Below are 16,482 nucleotides of genomic sequence, written 5' to 3'. Positions count from 1 at the left end.
TTTAAGGTGAACATGATAATCTAGTAATTGCATGATGGTGTTTGTGAAGTCCCTTAATTGCCACACAAAATCTCAATTTGATATCTACCACCACACACTTTATACAGGGATAGAAAGTGTTGCACCCATAGTAAACTGCTCAAGTAAGTAACAATACTATGTAGGTCTCCTATGTGCATCCTTGACAAAGAAACCCATGTTATAGTAGACATGTGTTAGAAGTGCTAACATTTTGTAGCATTATTTTTTTTACTGCAAATTGTAATCTGAGAAAGGGGATACAGGTTTAGTATAAAGGAGCAAATATTCCAATATTGAATAAAAAGATCATTATTGATTTATACAGCATATATGTTTTAGGTGCATTTGCCATATAATGCAAAAAATCTATACAAATGCAGGCAAAAAGAGTCACTTTATTAGAACCCATCTACCCAAGTGGATCTGCGCTGGTCCAGGGCATGTTCTGCTGGTAAATCCTTGGTCCCTTGATTGCTTTGGAAGGCCGATTGTTGTAATTTACTTCAGCCAATAATGCTACACTTGATGACGATGGCTACTTTCGAGAAGATAATGCCCGTGCCAGAATTGTGTGTGAATAGTTTGAGGAGTGAAAGGGACTTCAAGCACCTTGCATGGCCACCACATCCCTGGATCTCGATCCAATTGAACATGTCTGGGATGAACCCTGGAATTGAAATGGTCCCCACCCCTTCTTTCCTGACATTAACTAGCTGCTTCCCTTATTAACTAACATGCGTTGCAGCCACTAACATTATTTGGGCCTGAAGAAAATTCATAGGTAAAATGATTGAGGAAGAGAAACAGTCACAGACTATGTGAAAGTAGGGTAAGCAACTGATAGCCTGCTTTAACCTAGTGTGGTGCAAGCTATCATATTTTAAAATAGAAATACATTTATAACGTGTGTCCTGTGTAGCGCAGTGAACAACAGGTAAAATTAATGGCAGGGTCTTCGAGGTCCGGAGTCCTCCAAGTTTTATAGGGATCATATATTTTTGGATAGATAATACTGGTTGTTTTTTTTTTTATGAATGGAGACCATCACTACTCATCCACAAATTGGCTACATCCTCTAGAGCTGTGTTTCTCACCCAGGTCCTGGAGGCCCAATGGGTTTGCTGATTTTCATTCCAACTGAGCTCTCAATTACTTAACTAGACCCTTAATTTAGCCTTTTTAATTGTTTTCTGATTTAAAGTTAACTATAACATTTTAAAAGTAACTTGAACTCTGCAACTGTTTAACATCTGGAAACAATTAATGGTCTAATTAAGCAAATTCTCAGTTCAATTAAGAGTCTAGTTAAGTAATTGAAAGGTCAGTTGGAATGAAAACCAGCAGAAACAGTGGGTCCCCAGGACCAGGGTGAGAAACACTGCTCTAGAATATATATATATATATAAATAGTCCCCTAATGTCCCACCATCTTGCATCTCCTAACACTGTAATTCATGTTATTTGTAATGGACACAAATGTGGACTTTATGTTACACCAAAATATGTATATTTGTATTTATTATCATCATCATCTACCACGACTTCACAATATATGTTACTGAAAAAATCACAAAAGTCTTGATTTTGTTGGAAATATTTATTTATTAAAGCTACAATATTTAAATCTTATGCTTCAAAAATATGCCATGCAACAGTAATAAAATAAGAAAAAATCTGTGCTTGTCAAATAAAGCATTAAAAGATGGTGTGCCACTAAGCCCCTTGCAGATTTCTATTTCCTAGAAACAAGAGACATCCTGAAACAGACAGCCAGTCACATGGATGGGGTGATATTTACACTTTAATGTAAAGTATGTAAATCTGTGGCATACTATTCCAGAAGTGACTTACATTCGTTTGAACAGAATTCTAATAATCTTTACTAGCAGCACAGTCTGTCCTTAGTATTGTTTTTTTTTTGTGCCTTGCTAAGTTTATTACTAATTCTGACACTTAATACACCAAAACTTGGATGTAATAAACCTTCACAGGTCATTGCATGTGAAATGAACGAAACTTGGTTTCATATATTTCTACGTAAATGATTGATTACCACAAAATATTAGGTTTCTGAATACTGTCACCTGTCAGTGAACCTCTACAGTAAAGATGCCATGGTTGAATGATTTGTAAGGCTGAGACTTTTTTCTGGAGGTTGTACAGTATGTACTGTAGCTGTCCAGTTCTTCACACATAGAACAAGGTACTTTAAATACAATAATAATAATAATAATAATAATAATAATAATAATAATAATAATGCAACAATGTAAAAGGTCCCTTTTGTTCAGGTAGGGAGCGTACGGAAAATATAAACTAACTGTGTTAATACATACATTACAGTAAATTTGCACCTTGTTAAGTAAATGTAGGTGTTCTTCATTTCTCTGCATCAACAGCTTTTTTGCCTATATGCGAACAATGGTAGCAGAGGGGTTATGTTAATATTTGACTGCATATAGATTGGCCCTGTATTGCTATTTAAATTATTATTTATTTGGCAGACATTGTTCTTATGGGAAAATGTGCTTCGACTTATGACGCTGCGACTTTCAGGAACCAATTGTGTCGTAAGTTGCCTGTATAATATATATATATATATATACAGACGTGCTCAAATTTGTTGGTACCCCTACACAAAAAATGAAGAATGCACAATTTTCTATGAAATAACTTGAAACTGACCAAAGTAATTGGCATCCACCATTGTTTATTCCATATTTAATAGAAATCAGACTTTGCTTTTGATTTTTTGTTCAACATAATATTGTAAATAATAAAACAAATGAAAATGGCATGGACAAAAATGATGGGACCGCTAACCTAATATTTTGTTGCACAACCTTTAGAGGCAATCACTGCAATCAAACGTTTTCTGTAGCTCTCAATGAGACTTCTGCACCTGTTAACAGGTAGTTTGGCCCACTCTTCCTGAGAAAACTTCTCCAGCTGTCTCAGGTTTGATGGGTGCCTTCTCCAGACTGCAAGTTTCAGCTCTTTCCATAGATGTTCGATAGGATTCAGATCAGGACTCATAGAAGGCCACTTCAGAATAGTCCAATGTTTTGTTCTTATCCATTCTTGGGTGCTTTTAGCTGTGTGTTTTGGGTCATTATCCTGTTGGAGGACCCATGACCTGCGACTGAGACAGAGCTTTCTGACACTGGGCAGTACGTTTCGCTCCAGAATGCCTTGATAGTCTTGAGATTTCATTGTGCCCTGCACAGATTCAAGGCACCCTGTGCCAGGAGCAGCAAAGCAGCCCCAAAACATAACCAAGCCTCCTCCATGTTTCACTGTAGGTATAGTGTTGTTTTCTTTGAAAGCTTCATTTTTTCGTCTGTGAACATAGAGCTGATGTGACTTGCCAAAAAGCTCCAGTTTTGACTCATCTGTCCAAAGGACATTCTCCCAGAAGGATTGTGGCTTGTCAGTATGCATTTTAGCAAATTCCAGTCTGGCTTTTTTTATGTTTTTCTTTCAAAAGTGGAGTCCTCCTGGGTCTTCTTCCATGGAGCCCACTTTCGCTCAAAAAGCGACGGATGGTGCAATCAGAAACTGACGTACCTTCACCTTGGAGTTCAGCTTGTATCTCTTTGGCAGTTATCCTTGGTTCTTTTTCTACCATTCGCACTATCCTTCTGTTTAATCTGGGGTCGATTTTCCTCTTGCAGCCGCGCCCAGGGAGGTTGGCTACAGTTCCATGGACCTTAAACTTCTTAATAATATTTGCAACTGTTGTCACAGGAACATCAAGCTGCTTGGAGATGGTCTTGTAGCCTTTACCTTTACCATGCTTGTCTATTATTTTCTTTCTGATCTCCCCAGACAACTCTCTCCTTTGCTTTCTCTGGTCCATGTTCAGTGTGGTGCACACAATGATACCAAACAGCACAGTGACTACTTTTCTCCATTTAAATAGGCTGAATGACTGATTACAAGATTGGAGACATGTGTGATACTGTGACAGAATTGACCGATGGTGTGGTGTAAAGAAATGACAACGAGTCAGGTTTTCCTTAACAAGCCCCCGGTTTTATTGTACGTAAAAACCAATGTCAGATGGGCACCAAAAGTCAAGGTGAATAAACAAAATAAAGGGGAGTCAGGGTACACAGCAATGTGTAACCTGACAAAATAACAATAACGAGGGGTTGCAGTCCCAAACGAGGAGAAACACAAAAATAAAGTCAATCCGTCCCTTTAATCCAGGAATGAAAACAACGGGGTAAAAATCCAGCACTTCCGGGTTCGCGCTCCTCCGACGTATTCCCGGAGCGTCCCGTTAGTGCTCTATAAAAATACACAAAAAGACACAGGGGTTAGCAGGTAATCACAACCACCTCCTTCCTTGCTCCCCGTCTCCCTCTGTAATTCCCTGTTTGTATCTCTGTATTTCTGTTTCTCTCTCTCCCTCTCACACACACTGTACCTTGCCAGAAGGAACAGAACCCCGAGCCACGCCCCCTTTTGTACACCCCGTCCCATCCCCATTGGTCAGCGAGGGCAACCGCCGTCAGCCAATGCGTGATTGCCACTGCGCTTCCCGACCGGGTCTGTGACGTTGCGCACCGCGGCTCCGCCTGCTGCTCCTTCCCAGTTCCCTCACCGGTCGGAAGGGAGATCTAAAACAAGAATTCACTCTCTCTTTGTCACATATCCCACCGCTCAGAGTGGAGCCGAAGGAACACTCGGCCAAACCTACCAACCCCATTACTCCCCCCTCCCGGGAAAAATAATCCGCATTTTGGTGATCTTTCCCTGCACGATGTACCATACGATACATGTAAGGCTGCAATGCCAAATACCACCGAGTTATCCGGGCATTGCTATCCTTCATAGTGCTTAACCATCTGAGTGAGGCGTGGTCTGTGACTAGATCAAATGAATGTCCCAGTAAGTAATATCTGAGGGAGTGAGTCGCCCATTTAATGGCCAAGCACTCCTTCTCTACAACCGAGTAATTGCGCTCCCTAGGAAGCATTTTTTTGCTGATGTAAAGAATGGGGTGCTCCACCCCGTTAACCCTCTGCGACAAGACCGCCCCCAAACCAACCTCTGACGCGTCAGTATGGAGGAGGAATCTCTTGCTAAAGTCTGGTAATATTAGCGCAGGAGCCTGGCACAGTTTGCGCTTAATGGTCTCAAACGCTCCCTGACACTCTTCTGACCATTTGACTAAATTTGGCACACTTTTCTTAGTGAGGTTCACCAGAGGATCGACCACGGTGGCATACTCGGGGATAAAACGGCGGTAATAACCGGCCAATCCTAACAGTGACCTCACCTGGGATTTAGTTTTGGGGACCGCCGCGTCCACCAAAGCCTGGACTTTGGTGGCTACGGGTTTCACCTGTCCATTTCCCATGATAAATCCTAAGTACTGAGTTTCAGATTTCGCAAACGCACATTTTTTTAGGTTGGCTGTCAGCCGGGCAGCCCTCAGAGACTGAAGGACGGCTGTAAGTCGAATTACATGCTCTCTCCAGGTGGAGCTATATATCACCACATCGTCAATATAAGCTGCTGCATACTCACGATGGAGATGTAACACCTCGTCCATCAGTCTCTGAAAGGCGGCGGGCGCACCATGTAGCCCAAACGGCATGGTTTTAAAATGGAACAGACCATCCGGAGTTGAAAATGCCGTTTTTTCACATGAATCGCGGGTTAAAGGGATCTGCCAATATCCCTTCGTCAGGTCCAAAGTTGAGATAAACCCGGCCGTCCCCAGTCGGTCGAGAAGTTCGTCGATCCGAGGCATGGGGTAGGCGTCGAACTTGGCGATAGCATTGACCTTTCGAAAATCGACACAGAAGCGATTAGTGCCGTCCTTCTTGGCCACTATAACAATAGGACTGCACCACTCGCTTCTGGAAGGCTCAATGACCCCAAGTTCAAGCATCGCCCTCACCTCGTTCTGGACGCCACTCCGCCGGCTTTCTGGGATCCGGTAGGGCCTCTCCCGAACAGTGACCCCTGGCGGAGTAATAACAGCATATTTGGTAAGGTTAGTTCTGCCGGGCACGTCAGAAAACACATCCCCAAATTTCCCAATCAACTTACGCAATTCCACTTGCTGATCTGGAAGTAACTGTTTCCCCATTGAAATCTGGCTGGGGCTAGGGGTCTCTAACAGGGTCCTAAGTCATCCTCCATCTCGCCTGGGGCTATGAATAAGACCTCCCTTGCCTTCCAGGGCTTTAACAAATTGACATGATAGATTTCTGTTTTATTTCGGCGATCGGGCTGTCTAATTTCATAATTCACTAATCCTATGGCCCGTATCACCTCATATGGCCCCTGCCATTTAGCACACAGTTTCGATTCCAATGACGGAAGAAGCAGCATTACTTTATCTCCTGGCCGAAAGGTTCGAATTCGTGCATTAGTATTGTAATGCTGCTGTTGCCGATGTTGAGCCGATCTGAGATTGTCCTGAGCCAGTCGACCAATTAAATCAAGGCGATCACGCAGTAGGAGCACATGCTGCACTACATTTTTAGAGGAGCCCTTGTGTTCTTCCCAACCTTCTCTCAACAGGTCGAGGATGCCCCGTGGCTGCCGGCCATATAATAGCTCGAAGGGGGAAAATCCCGTTGAGCTCTGAGGCACCTCTCTCACTGCGAAGAGTAGGTAAGGAAGAAGGGTAGCCCAATGTTTCTGCTCCTGACTCACAAACCGTTTCAGCATTTGCTTCAATGTTTGGTTAAAACGTTCCACCAGCCCATCCGTTTGGGGATGATAAACGGATGTCCTAATGGGACGTATTTTTAGAATTTTGTACACCTGCTGTAGCGTTTTCGACAAGAAGTTTGTTCCATGATCAGTCAATATTTCTTTTGGAATCCCTACCCTAGCCATAATCTGACTTAACTCTTTCGCAATTGCAGTGGCACTAGTGGACCGCAACGGAACTGCTTCCGGGTACCGCGTTGCATAATCCACCATCACTAATATGTGCGTGTACCCGGAATCAGAAGGCAGCACTGGCCCAACTATGTCCATTGCAACGCGTTCAAAGGGAGTGGAGATAATAGGCAGTGGGACCAGAGGGGCGGGGCGCACTCGACCCGGTGCTACTCTCTGACATTCTGGGCAGCTAGCTACATATTTCGCCACTTCGGTGTAGAGCCCTGCCCAGTAAAATCGAGCCAGTACTCGGTCCCTCGTCTTGTCCACGCCAAGATGTCCTGCAAAGGGGACGTCATGCGCCAACCTCATGACCTCTGGTCGACAGGACGGGGGAACCATCAACTATTTGACAGGCTGTCCTGTGCCCGGGGCTGGGTTTACGCTATAAAGCAAGTGCCCCTCTACCACGAAATGGGGATATACCAGCGTCCCGATGCCGTCAACATCCTTACCCTCAATAGACCGGACCTGTTCCCAAGCGTGCACCAGTGTGGGGTCGTTGTTCTGTTCCCACACTAGGTCCGCGCTTGAGGCCCACACGTCCGGGATATTGACAGGGGCTGGAGCAGTCTCTACCCTCGAGGGTCCAGTAACCTCGCCCGCCCGGTCACACTGCGTTCCGACTCCCTTCGATTGACGTTTGGGACCATCAGCACCTTCTCCCGCCAGACCCCAACCGTGTCTTATCGATGCGCCTTCCCACTTTTCCTTCCGTCTCTCCTGACGTGTTTTTCTAGGACGAAAAAGTGGAGAAAACAGCTCTGTATGGAAGGGAAAAACAGTACCAATTACTTCCCTTCCCCGGGGGTCTGCCGTGTCTACACGTGTGGTCGAGGCTGCCGATATTTTCACTAAATCTTTATATTGCGGCCAGTCTCGACCCAGAATAACTGGATGTGGCAACTTTTCTGCCACCCCCACTACTAGGTGGCGCTTTATCGGGCCTACCGATAAATATACTTTTAGAGTGGGGTATGTCGCCGTATCCCCATGGATACAGGAGATTGCCACCTGGCCTTGTGGCTGCCATGACATACCGCCAAGGAGAGCTGTTCGAATTAAAGTTTGCTCACACCCTGTGTCCACTAATGCGTGGGTGTTCACATTCCCCAATACAACATCAACCATACACGGGCCCTCCCGACCATTTCCCCATTTCCTACCTGTCTCAGACGCCAGGTGACATGCAGCCACGTCGCACTCCATGGCCGCCGGGCAGTATCTGGCAATGTGTCCCGACTGCTGGCACCTAAAACAGACGGGTGGGGCAGAGGGTAAAGGCGGTACATATTTGTCCCGCTGCTGGTATGACAGCGGGGCAGGGGGAACCATTCTACCCCAGCTGGGGGCCAACCTCTGCCTCCATTGTAAGGGGGCCGGTGATCTGACGGCCCTGGGTCCGGGAAAAGGGTTCGACGGCGGTCCTTTGGCAGCGGAGGGAGGGGGGGGCAGTCCAGCAGGGTGGTTCGAGCGGACACCAGAGAGTCCTCGTAATTTTCAGCTAACGCCACGGCCTGTTCCAGCGTCGTGGGGTTATGCCGGCGTACCCATGCCTGCGTCTCAGCCCCGACCACATGGCAGAATTGTTCCATCACAATGGCCTCCCCCATCTGAATCCCGGTTTTCTGACTGGGGTTCAGCCATTGCGCCATGTGGTCGCATAATTGCTGGGCTACCACCCTGGGCCGGGTGTTGGGGGGTCGCCGGAACTCCCGGAATCTGACCCGATGAGTCTCCCCCATGATATTGAGACGGCGGAGGATAGCCTGCTTAACCAGGTCATACTGGGCGGCATCGTCGTCAGTCATGGCCCGGTACGCTGCCTGTGCTTCCCCGATCAAGCAGGGACCGAGTTGGCTCGCCCAGTACTCCCGGGGCCATGCTGCGGTGGTAGCCAACCGTTCAAAGGCTACAAGGTAGGCCTCCGGGTCATCCTCCACTGTCATTTTCTGGGCCCGGGCCTTCGGGGCAACCAGCACGGGGCCCGTCGCCGCTGACGTCATCCCCATCCCAACCCTCTCGATAAGAGCCGTGTATCTCTCCTCCCTCCTCCGTTCCTCAGCCTCCCTCCCTCTGTCCAACGCCTCCAGGATCGCCGACAAAGTGGTTGGGTCCATCCCACGATGACACCACGTGTGACAGAATTGACCGATGGTGTGGTGTAAAGAAATGACAACGAGTCAGGTTTTCCTTAACAAGCCCCCGGTTTTATTGTACGTAAAAACCAATGTCAGATGGGCACCAAAAGTCAAGGTGAATAAACAAAATAAAGGGGAGTCAGGGTACACAGCAATGTGTAACCTGACAAAATAACAATAACGAGGGGTTGCAGTCCCAAACGAGGAGAAACACAAAAATAAAGTCAATCCGTCCCTTTAATCCAGGAATGAAAACAACGGGGTAAAAATCCAGCACTTCCGGGTTCGCGCTCCTCCGACGTATTCCCGGAGCGTCCCGTTAGTGCTCTATAAAAATACACAAAAAGACACAGGGGTTAGCAGGTAATCACAACCACCTCCTTCCTTGCTCCCCGTCTCCCTCTGTAATTCCCTGTTTGTATCTCTGTATCTCTGTTTCTCTCTCTCCCTCTCACACACACTGTACCTTGCCAGAAGGAACAGAACCCCGAGCCACGCCCCCTTTTGTACGCCCCGTCCCATCCCCATTGGTCAGCGAGGGCAACCGCCGTCAGCCAATGCGTGATTGCCACCGTGCTTCCCGACCGGGTCTGTGACGTTGCGCACCGCGGCTCCTCCTGCTCCTCCTTCCCAGTTCCCTCACCGGTCGGAAGGGAGATCTAAAACAAGAATTCACTCTCTCTTTGTCACAGATACTAATTAAAGAAACGAATTAGTTTGAAATATCACTATAATCCAATTATTTATTATCTTTTCTAAGGGGTACCAACAAATGTGTCCAGACCATTTTAGAATATCTTTGTAGAATAAGCAATAATTAATCTCTTTTCACAGCTTCTTTGCTTTATATAATGACATACCAAAGGCATGCAGGTATACATGATAAAATAGCTTTTAATTTCATCACTTTTCAGGAGGAATTAAGCATTATTTCAATGAGCTGTAAGGGTACCAACAAATTTGAGCACGTCTGTATATATATATATATATATATATATATATATATATATATATATATATATTAGATGGGCTTCAGTGAGTTACAGGAAAATAATTCCATCTAGGGTGTTTGCGACGTCATAAATTACAAGACCGAAGATCAAATAATTTATAAACTGTCACAGAAACCCGAGATGGAATTGTTTTCCTGTAACTCACTGAAGAGGCCCATCTATTATTTTTTATAATACATGGATACCCTTGTGATTCTAATGTTAAAGACGACGAGTACATCTGGGGTTTTTTAAACGTAGTGTTTCAGTGCTGTACAGACGTTCTATGTTGTTATCTGTTCGTCCTTCAGCTTTATGTTTTAATTTCCCGTTCCTCTCCAGTTTCTCTGAGATACGAATGTACCAACTTTGCATAATTTTTTTACAACGTATTCTCATTTTGTTTATTATTAATGAATATTTCTATACTGTGGGTGTTGTCGAGTGATTGAGAATGAGACATTTTGTGTTTGAATTGAAAGTGATGGTCTTGAGGTATCGAATGGATCAAAGTTCAAGTATATTTTCTTCTAGAGGAATTATCACTTTTTGACGTCACTACTGTGGTATTATGCCTTTTTTGAATGGCTCAGGATGCAAATATAGCCTTCATCCATGTATGTACTGTATGTATATATATATATATATATATATATATATATATATATATATATATATATATATATATATATTACACACACACACACACACACACTTCAATGGAACTATTCTCTGCATTGATTGGCTGAACAAGAGGGATATAATCCCTGTTTATAAAACTGATTTTTATAATGCCGTATGCTGATTGGCCAATCAGTGGTTCTAAAATGTGATATAATCCCCGGTATATTAACTGTTGGGTAAATCACTAGACCCGTGGCACTATTGTATCACTGCACCTATTGAAATAACAGTAATAAAAAAATAAATAAAACACCTGTCAAAATACCAGCAGTCATGGAATATACCACTGAAGGCATCACTTTTGAGCTGTTTGCACCGATGACAATAAATAAATGGGTAGAAATAGAAGCTGAATCGGCTCATATTTGCCGAAAGCGAAGAAAAGAAAAAGTTAAACCATCACGCTGAGGTACAGAACTCTAACATAGATGTGCTAGAAAAAACTAAAAATTAAATTAATAACAACAAACAAACCAGTTTGGCTGTTAAATGCATTAATGACTAACTGTCTGAAAAAAAAATACATATTGAATTCACACAACAAACAAAAGAAGAGCTAAATAATATCCTTAGAGATTGTTATGGCACAGTCTGAAACTGTAAAGGCGAGCAATATGGAATTAGCAGCTATGTTGGGCTCTGTGCTGGACTGAACAAACATATCCTGAGAGACAGCCAGCATGGTTTTAGGAAAGGGAGATTGTGTCTAACTAACTTACTTGACTTTTTTGAGGATGCAACATTGAAAATGGATAACTGCAAAGCATACGACATGGTTTATTTAGATTTCCAGAAAGCTTTTGACAAAGTCCCGCATAAAAGATTAATTCTCAAACTGAACGCAGTAGGGATTCAAAGAAATGCATGCACATGGATTAGGGAGTGGTTAACCGGTAGAAAACAGAAAGTACTGATTAGAGGAGAAACCTCAAAATGGAGTGAGGTAACCAGTGGTGTACCACAGGGATCAGTATTAGGTCCTCTGCTATTCCTAATCTACATTAATGATTTACATTCTGGTATAGTAAGCAAATTTGTTAAATTTGCAGACAACACAAAAATAGGAGGAGTGGCAAACACTGTTGCAGCAGCAAAGGTCATTCAAAATGATCTAGACAGCATTCAGAATTGGGCAGACACATGGCAAATGAAATTTAATAGAGAAAAGTGTAAAGTATTGCATGCGGGCAATAAAAATGTGCATTATAAATATCATATGGGAGATAGTGAAATTGAAGAAGGGAACAATGAAAAAGACCTAGGAGTTTATGTTGACTCAGAAATGTTTTCATCTAGACAATGTGGGGAAGCTATAAAAAAGGCTAACAAGATGCTTGGATATATTGTGAGAAGTGTTGAATTTAAATCAAGGGAAGTAATGTTAAAACTCTACAATGCATTAGTAAGACCTCACCTAGAATATTGTGTTCAGTTCTGGTCACCTCGTTACAAAAAGGATATTGCTGCTCTAGAAAGAGTGCAAAGAAGAGCAACCAGAATTATCCCGGGTTTAAAAGGCATGTCGTATGCAGACAGGCTAAAAGAATTGAATCTATTCAGTCTTGAACAAAGAAGACTACACGGCGATCTGATTCAAACATTCAAAATCCTAAAAGGTATAGACAAGGACCAGGGGTCACAATTGGAGATTAGATAAAGGGGCATTCAGAACAGAAAATAGGAGGCACTTTTTTACACAGAGAATTGTGAGGGTCTGGAACCAACTCCCCAGTAATGTTGTTGAAGCTTACACCCTGGGATCCTTCAAGAAGCTGCTTGATGAGATTCTGGGATCAATAAGCTACTAACAACCAAACGAGCAAGATGGGCTGAATGACCTCCTCTCGTTTGTAAACTTTCTTATGTTCTTATGTTCTTATTTAAATGACCCCCCTGAACCCTGACACAGCTGTTGGTCTTGCGAGTAATGTTTGGTTTGACGTCCAGTTCCATTCTGGACGCAGGGGAAAAGAAGGAAACAGACAACTACTGGCAGATTCTTTTGTTATAAAAACAAACGAAAAGAGAGTTAGGTATGCCACCATGACCTTTAACGAAAGTACAAAAGAAATCACAAAAATCCCTACGAACGGAACAATGTCACCGCGTATTAATGTTTGAAGAGCCTGGAAATTTCTTGTGTCCAGTAGCATCACTAGAGAAATACTTGTCAAAACTTCCAGCAAATCTGCCTGCCTTTTATCTTCACCCTAACAAAGGAGAACAAAACATCTTTAATTATCGCGGTGTATGGCATAGGCTAGAGCCTATGGGAGTGAATTACCTAGCAACAATGTTGCCTAGAATATGCAGAAAGGCAGGCACCACACAAATATACACCAATCAATGCATCCGCAGTACCTTAATACAGAAACTGTCCAACGCTGAATTGCAAGCGAGAGAAATTATGATTTTCACCCTGTCTTCAAATATAAAAGACGGTGTGGCAAAGACATTCTGTTTATTATTGTCTGTTTCAAATAAATCATGTAAACATATTAAAGAATAACAGACACTGTGAAAATGGAAAGAAAAATCTATAATTTACTTAGGAGACGAAACTGTGCTTTGTCGTTGACGTTCTCCTTTGTAAAGACAAAATGGAAAAGTTAAACTTTGTTTGAGTCGAACGCGGCTACAATTAATACTTTGTATTGAATAGGTGCACATTTTCTTTGCAATGTTATTGTGGGTTGCTAGGTGGAGGATGAAGTTTGGCATTCAGAATGTTTTGTGAACATTTTTAAAACATGTTTTGGTTTGCAATCTTACTGGCAAGTTGGGATGACTTTGGGTGCCGCCATCTTGGGGAGCTAGTGGTTATAGACCAGAGCGCGCTCAATGACAGGCAATGTGGGGGAACTCTTCCATTTGGTGGGGATGTTAACTGTGATATCGCATTGAAGTGTTATTATAGACTGTTATTTATTTGTTATTTTCAAGTTTATTTTGTTTATTTATTCCTGTGTTTTTAAAACTACCATTTCTTCAGCAGGGGCTTCAATAAAAACTTACTTGTGGCATTTTAAACCTGACTTTGGACTATTTCTTGTAACCTGCAACCTGCAACAGCCACTTGACCACGATACGTTACAATAATGAACCTGTAATTTCTCTTTTCATTGTTAATATCCTGACATAATAACAACAAGTGCTCTGGCTTTTCTGTTCCGTACCACATCATGGATTATTATTGCTGTGATATTTATTTGACAATGTGGGCAATAATCCTTACACTATCAGTGCACTAGAGCGGCCATTTTGAAAAGAGCATTGAAACAGACTTTAAAGTTATAAGTGTAAAAAGTTGTCAGGATGTTATAATGAAAATGAAAACTATAGGTACGTTATTTAAACAGCTGTAGCAACACCTTGTTACTTAGTCTTTAAAGATATCTGAAACAAAAACAAAACAACAACAACAAAAAAAGTCTTTTATGCTAACCCCCCCCCCCCCCCCCCAAAAACAGCTAATTATTTAAGTCCATCTTGAATTTACAGTGCACACTGAACTAACTTCAAGTTTCAATAGTAAAAAAAATAAAAATAATGATATTAAAATTACATAATTGAAATAAAAACGTGAACATGTGCTGCATTGTTTTGTTAAAATAGTAAATTGCTGATTTGGCTGTAGAATATATGCCTCTAAAGACACTGTCTCTTATTGTAAACCATCTGTCAAAAGTGGAAAGCACCATACTGCAATAAAACACGTAGGAGTCATTTTATTTACAACATATCAAAATATAATCATTAAATGTATGAGTACCCCGATGATTTAAACTACCCACCAAGTCACTGGAGAAATATATAATTAAATGTCTGAAGAATCCGTCAGCTTACTAGCTTTATCCGCAAACCGGACAGGATCCAACCAATCTGTGCGATAGAAATATCTGTTATACTTGCAGGCCATTAGGGAAAAATAAAATCGGTAACATAATGTTTTGTACAGTCATTTTATAGAGAAGGTAACGTTGTTATAATGGAGTACTATATTTTGTAGAACTTTCAGTGTTGATGTGGAAATATACATAAAAAACAGAGCAATACACATAGTCCCTTCACCACAGACATAACACGGACATAAACAAACAAGATAGCTGCTTCCGTATCCAGCGCTCAAAGAATATCACAGACATTTGCCAAGCTTTTTGAGATGTTATAGTAATAAAATAATGACTTGGATAGCATTAGTGAGGAGTTTGGTGATAAAACGAATGATCAGTAGATTCATTCACTGATTCATCAGTATGCACTACTATGAAGATACAGCGAACAAGGAGTGGGGCAGGGCTGGAGATGCAGTACAGAGTGTCCTGTTGATATGCAGTGCCTTTTAAACCCATTTTAAAATAAATTGGACCTGACGCTCCTGACAGGCGCTGAATAAATGGGCAGCAAAGGGTTAACTATAAACAACTAATGACAATTCAACTTTTCAGTGCCTATGGAGCAATGTCAGCGCCTTCAAATGGAAGTGTGATCGGTCAGCTTGAAATATGTAGAAAAGACAGGGATCCCTTTATATATTTATCTGACACTGAATTCCACCAAATCGCATTTGTAAAGATGGGTGAATACTTTGACAGGGCAGAGGCCCTGCACACTGATAAATGGGGGCTTTATGGCTGTTTTTACACAGCCACATGTTTAATTGGTTAATTGTTAACTGTTTTATTAATTATATATGACAGGTCTAAGTGTTTGGTTTCTGTCTGTATGAAGGCTCAGGTCTGCAGGAATCCTGTGTGCAGACTTTGAAAGGTATTTAATACTTGTGTATAAGTGTAGGGTTTATGATACTGGTAAACGGTTTAGCCATCCAGTGTTTATTAACTAGAACAGTGGTTCTTAACCTTTACTGCAGCCAGCACCCCTTTGGTTCTCAAAATATGTTCTCGCACCCCTTATCAAAAATTGTTGAAGTAGGTCAGTTCTTTAAACCTAAGATATATCATAACTACAGAATGAAAGAGATAGAATTATATATTTATTTTAATTTCACAGTAAAATTAAGAATACATGAAAAATTACACACTTTAAGTTTACCGGCTCAGTGACTCTTCTGCTGTTGGGGGGCCTATACACTTTTAAATGCATATTAAATATATGTAAAATAGTTTTATGTTATTACTCACCACAAATAATAGTACAGTAGGCACACAAAAATACACAAGTACTACCCAGAGATGTTGCGGAGTTTTGCTGTGGAAGTAAACTGTAACCGACGTGCTAACAGTTAGCGGCTAACTGAATTCAAACAAAGCCGCGGCACTGCCACATCATCATCTGCGTATGCGTCAAGAAATACCCCACAACGTGGCACTACACTGTATTTTGTAGCGAGATAATTTCACTACAATTAGCTTAAAACTTGAAAATAAATGTTTTGTTTGTATAATACAGTAATCGTTAAAAAATGTATAATGTTAATAAATACATAGGTTTGATGAAACAAAGTAGTTGTACTTACGTGCCTGTGCTTAATTTGAGTTTTCGATGATTTACCTTCTAAAAAAATCTGGCATGTCTCGCACCCCCAGAAAGGGTATCTCGCACCCCTAGAACCACTGACCTAGAATTTTAGGATTGAGACATGATTTAAAAAAAACCAAAAAAAAAAACCTATATCAACATAATTCAGATATTTTATTTAACATCATGTGAATCAAAGAAATTACAAAATGATATCACAAAAGGAAGCCATAAAAGTAGTACAGCATTTC

General features: G+C 42.0%; 1 protein-coding gene across 1 annotated transcript; it reads right to left on the bottom strand.

Moving 5' to 3' along the window:
- Positions 1–7,300: 7,300 nt before the first annotated feature.
- LOC131737749 (uncharacterized) lies at positions 7,301–9,715 on the bottom strand. Its single transcript, XM_059028705.1, has 2 exons — positions 9,541–9,715; positions 7,301–9,401 (listed from the first exon to the last, which is right to left on the bottom strand). Exon 2 carries the CDS (start codon positions 9,051–9,053, stop codon positions 8,037–8,039), a length of 1,017 nt encoding a protein of 338 aa, XP_058884688.1. The 5' UTR covers positions 9,054–9,401; positions 9,541–9,715; the 3' UTR covers positions 7,301–8,036.
- Between the last annotated feature and the right edge of the window lie 6,767 nt (positions 9,716–16,482).

The sequence above is a fragment of the Acipenser ruthenus genome, chromosome 8, assembly GCF_902713425.1.
Source record: "Acipenser ruthenus chromosome 8, fAciRut3.2 maternal haplotype, whole genome shotgun sequence".
Taxonomy (NCBI): Eukaryota; Metazoa; Chordata; class Actinopteri; order Acipenseriformes; family Acipenseridae; genus Acipenser; species Acipenser ruthenus.
Note: the sequence above shows the minus strand (reverse complement) of the source record. Positions and strands in the feature narration are given on the sequence as shown.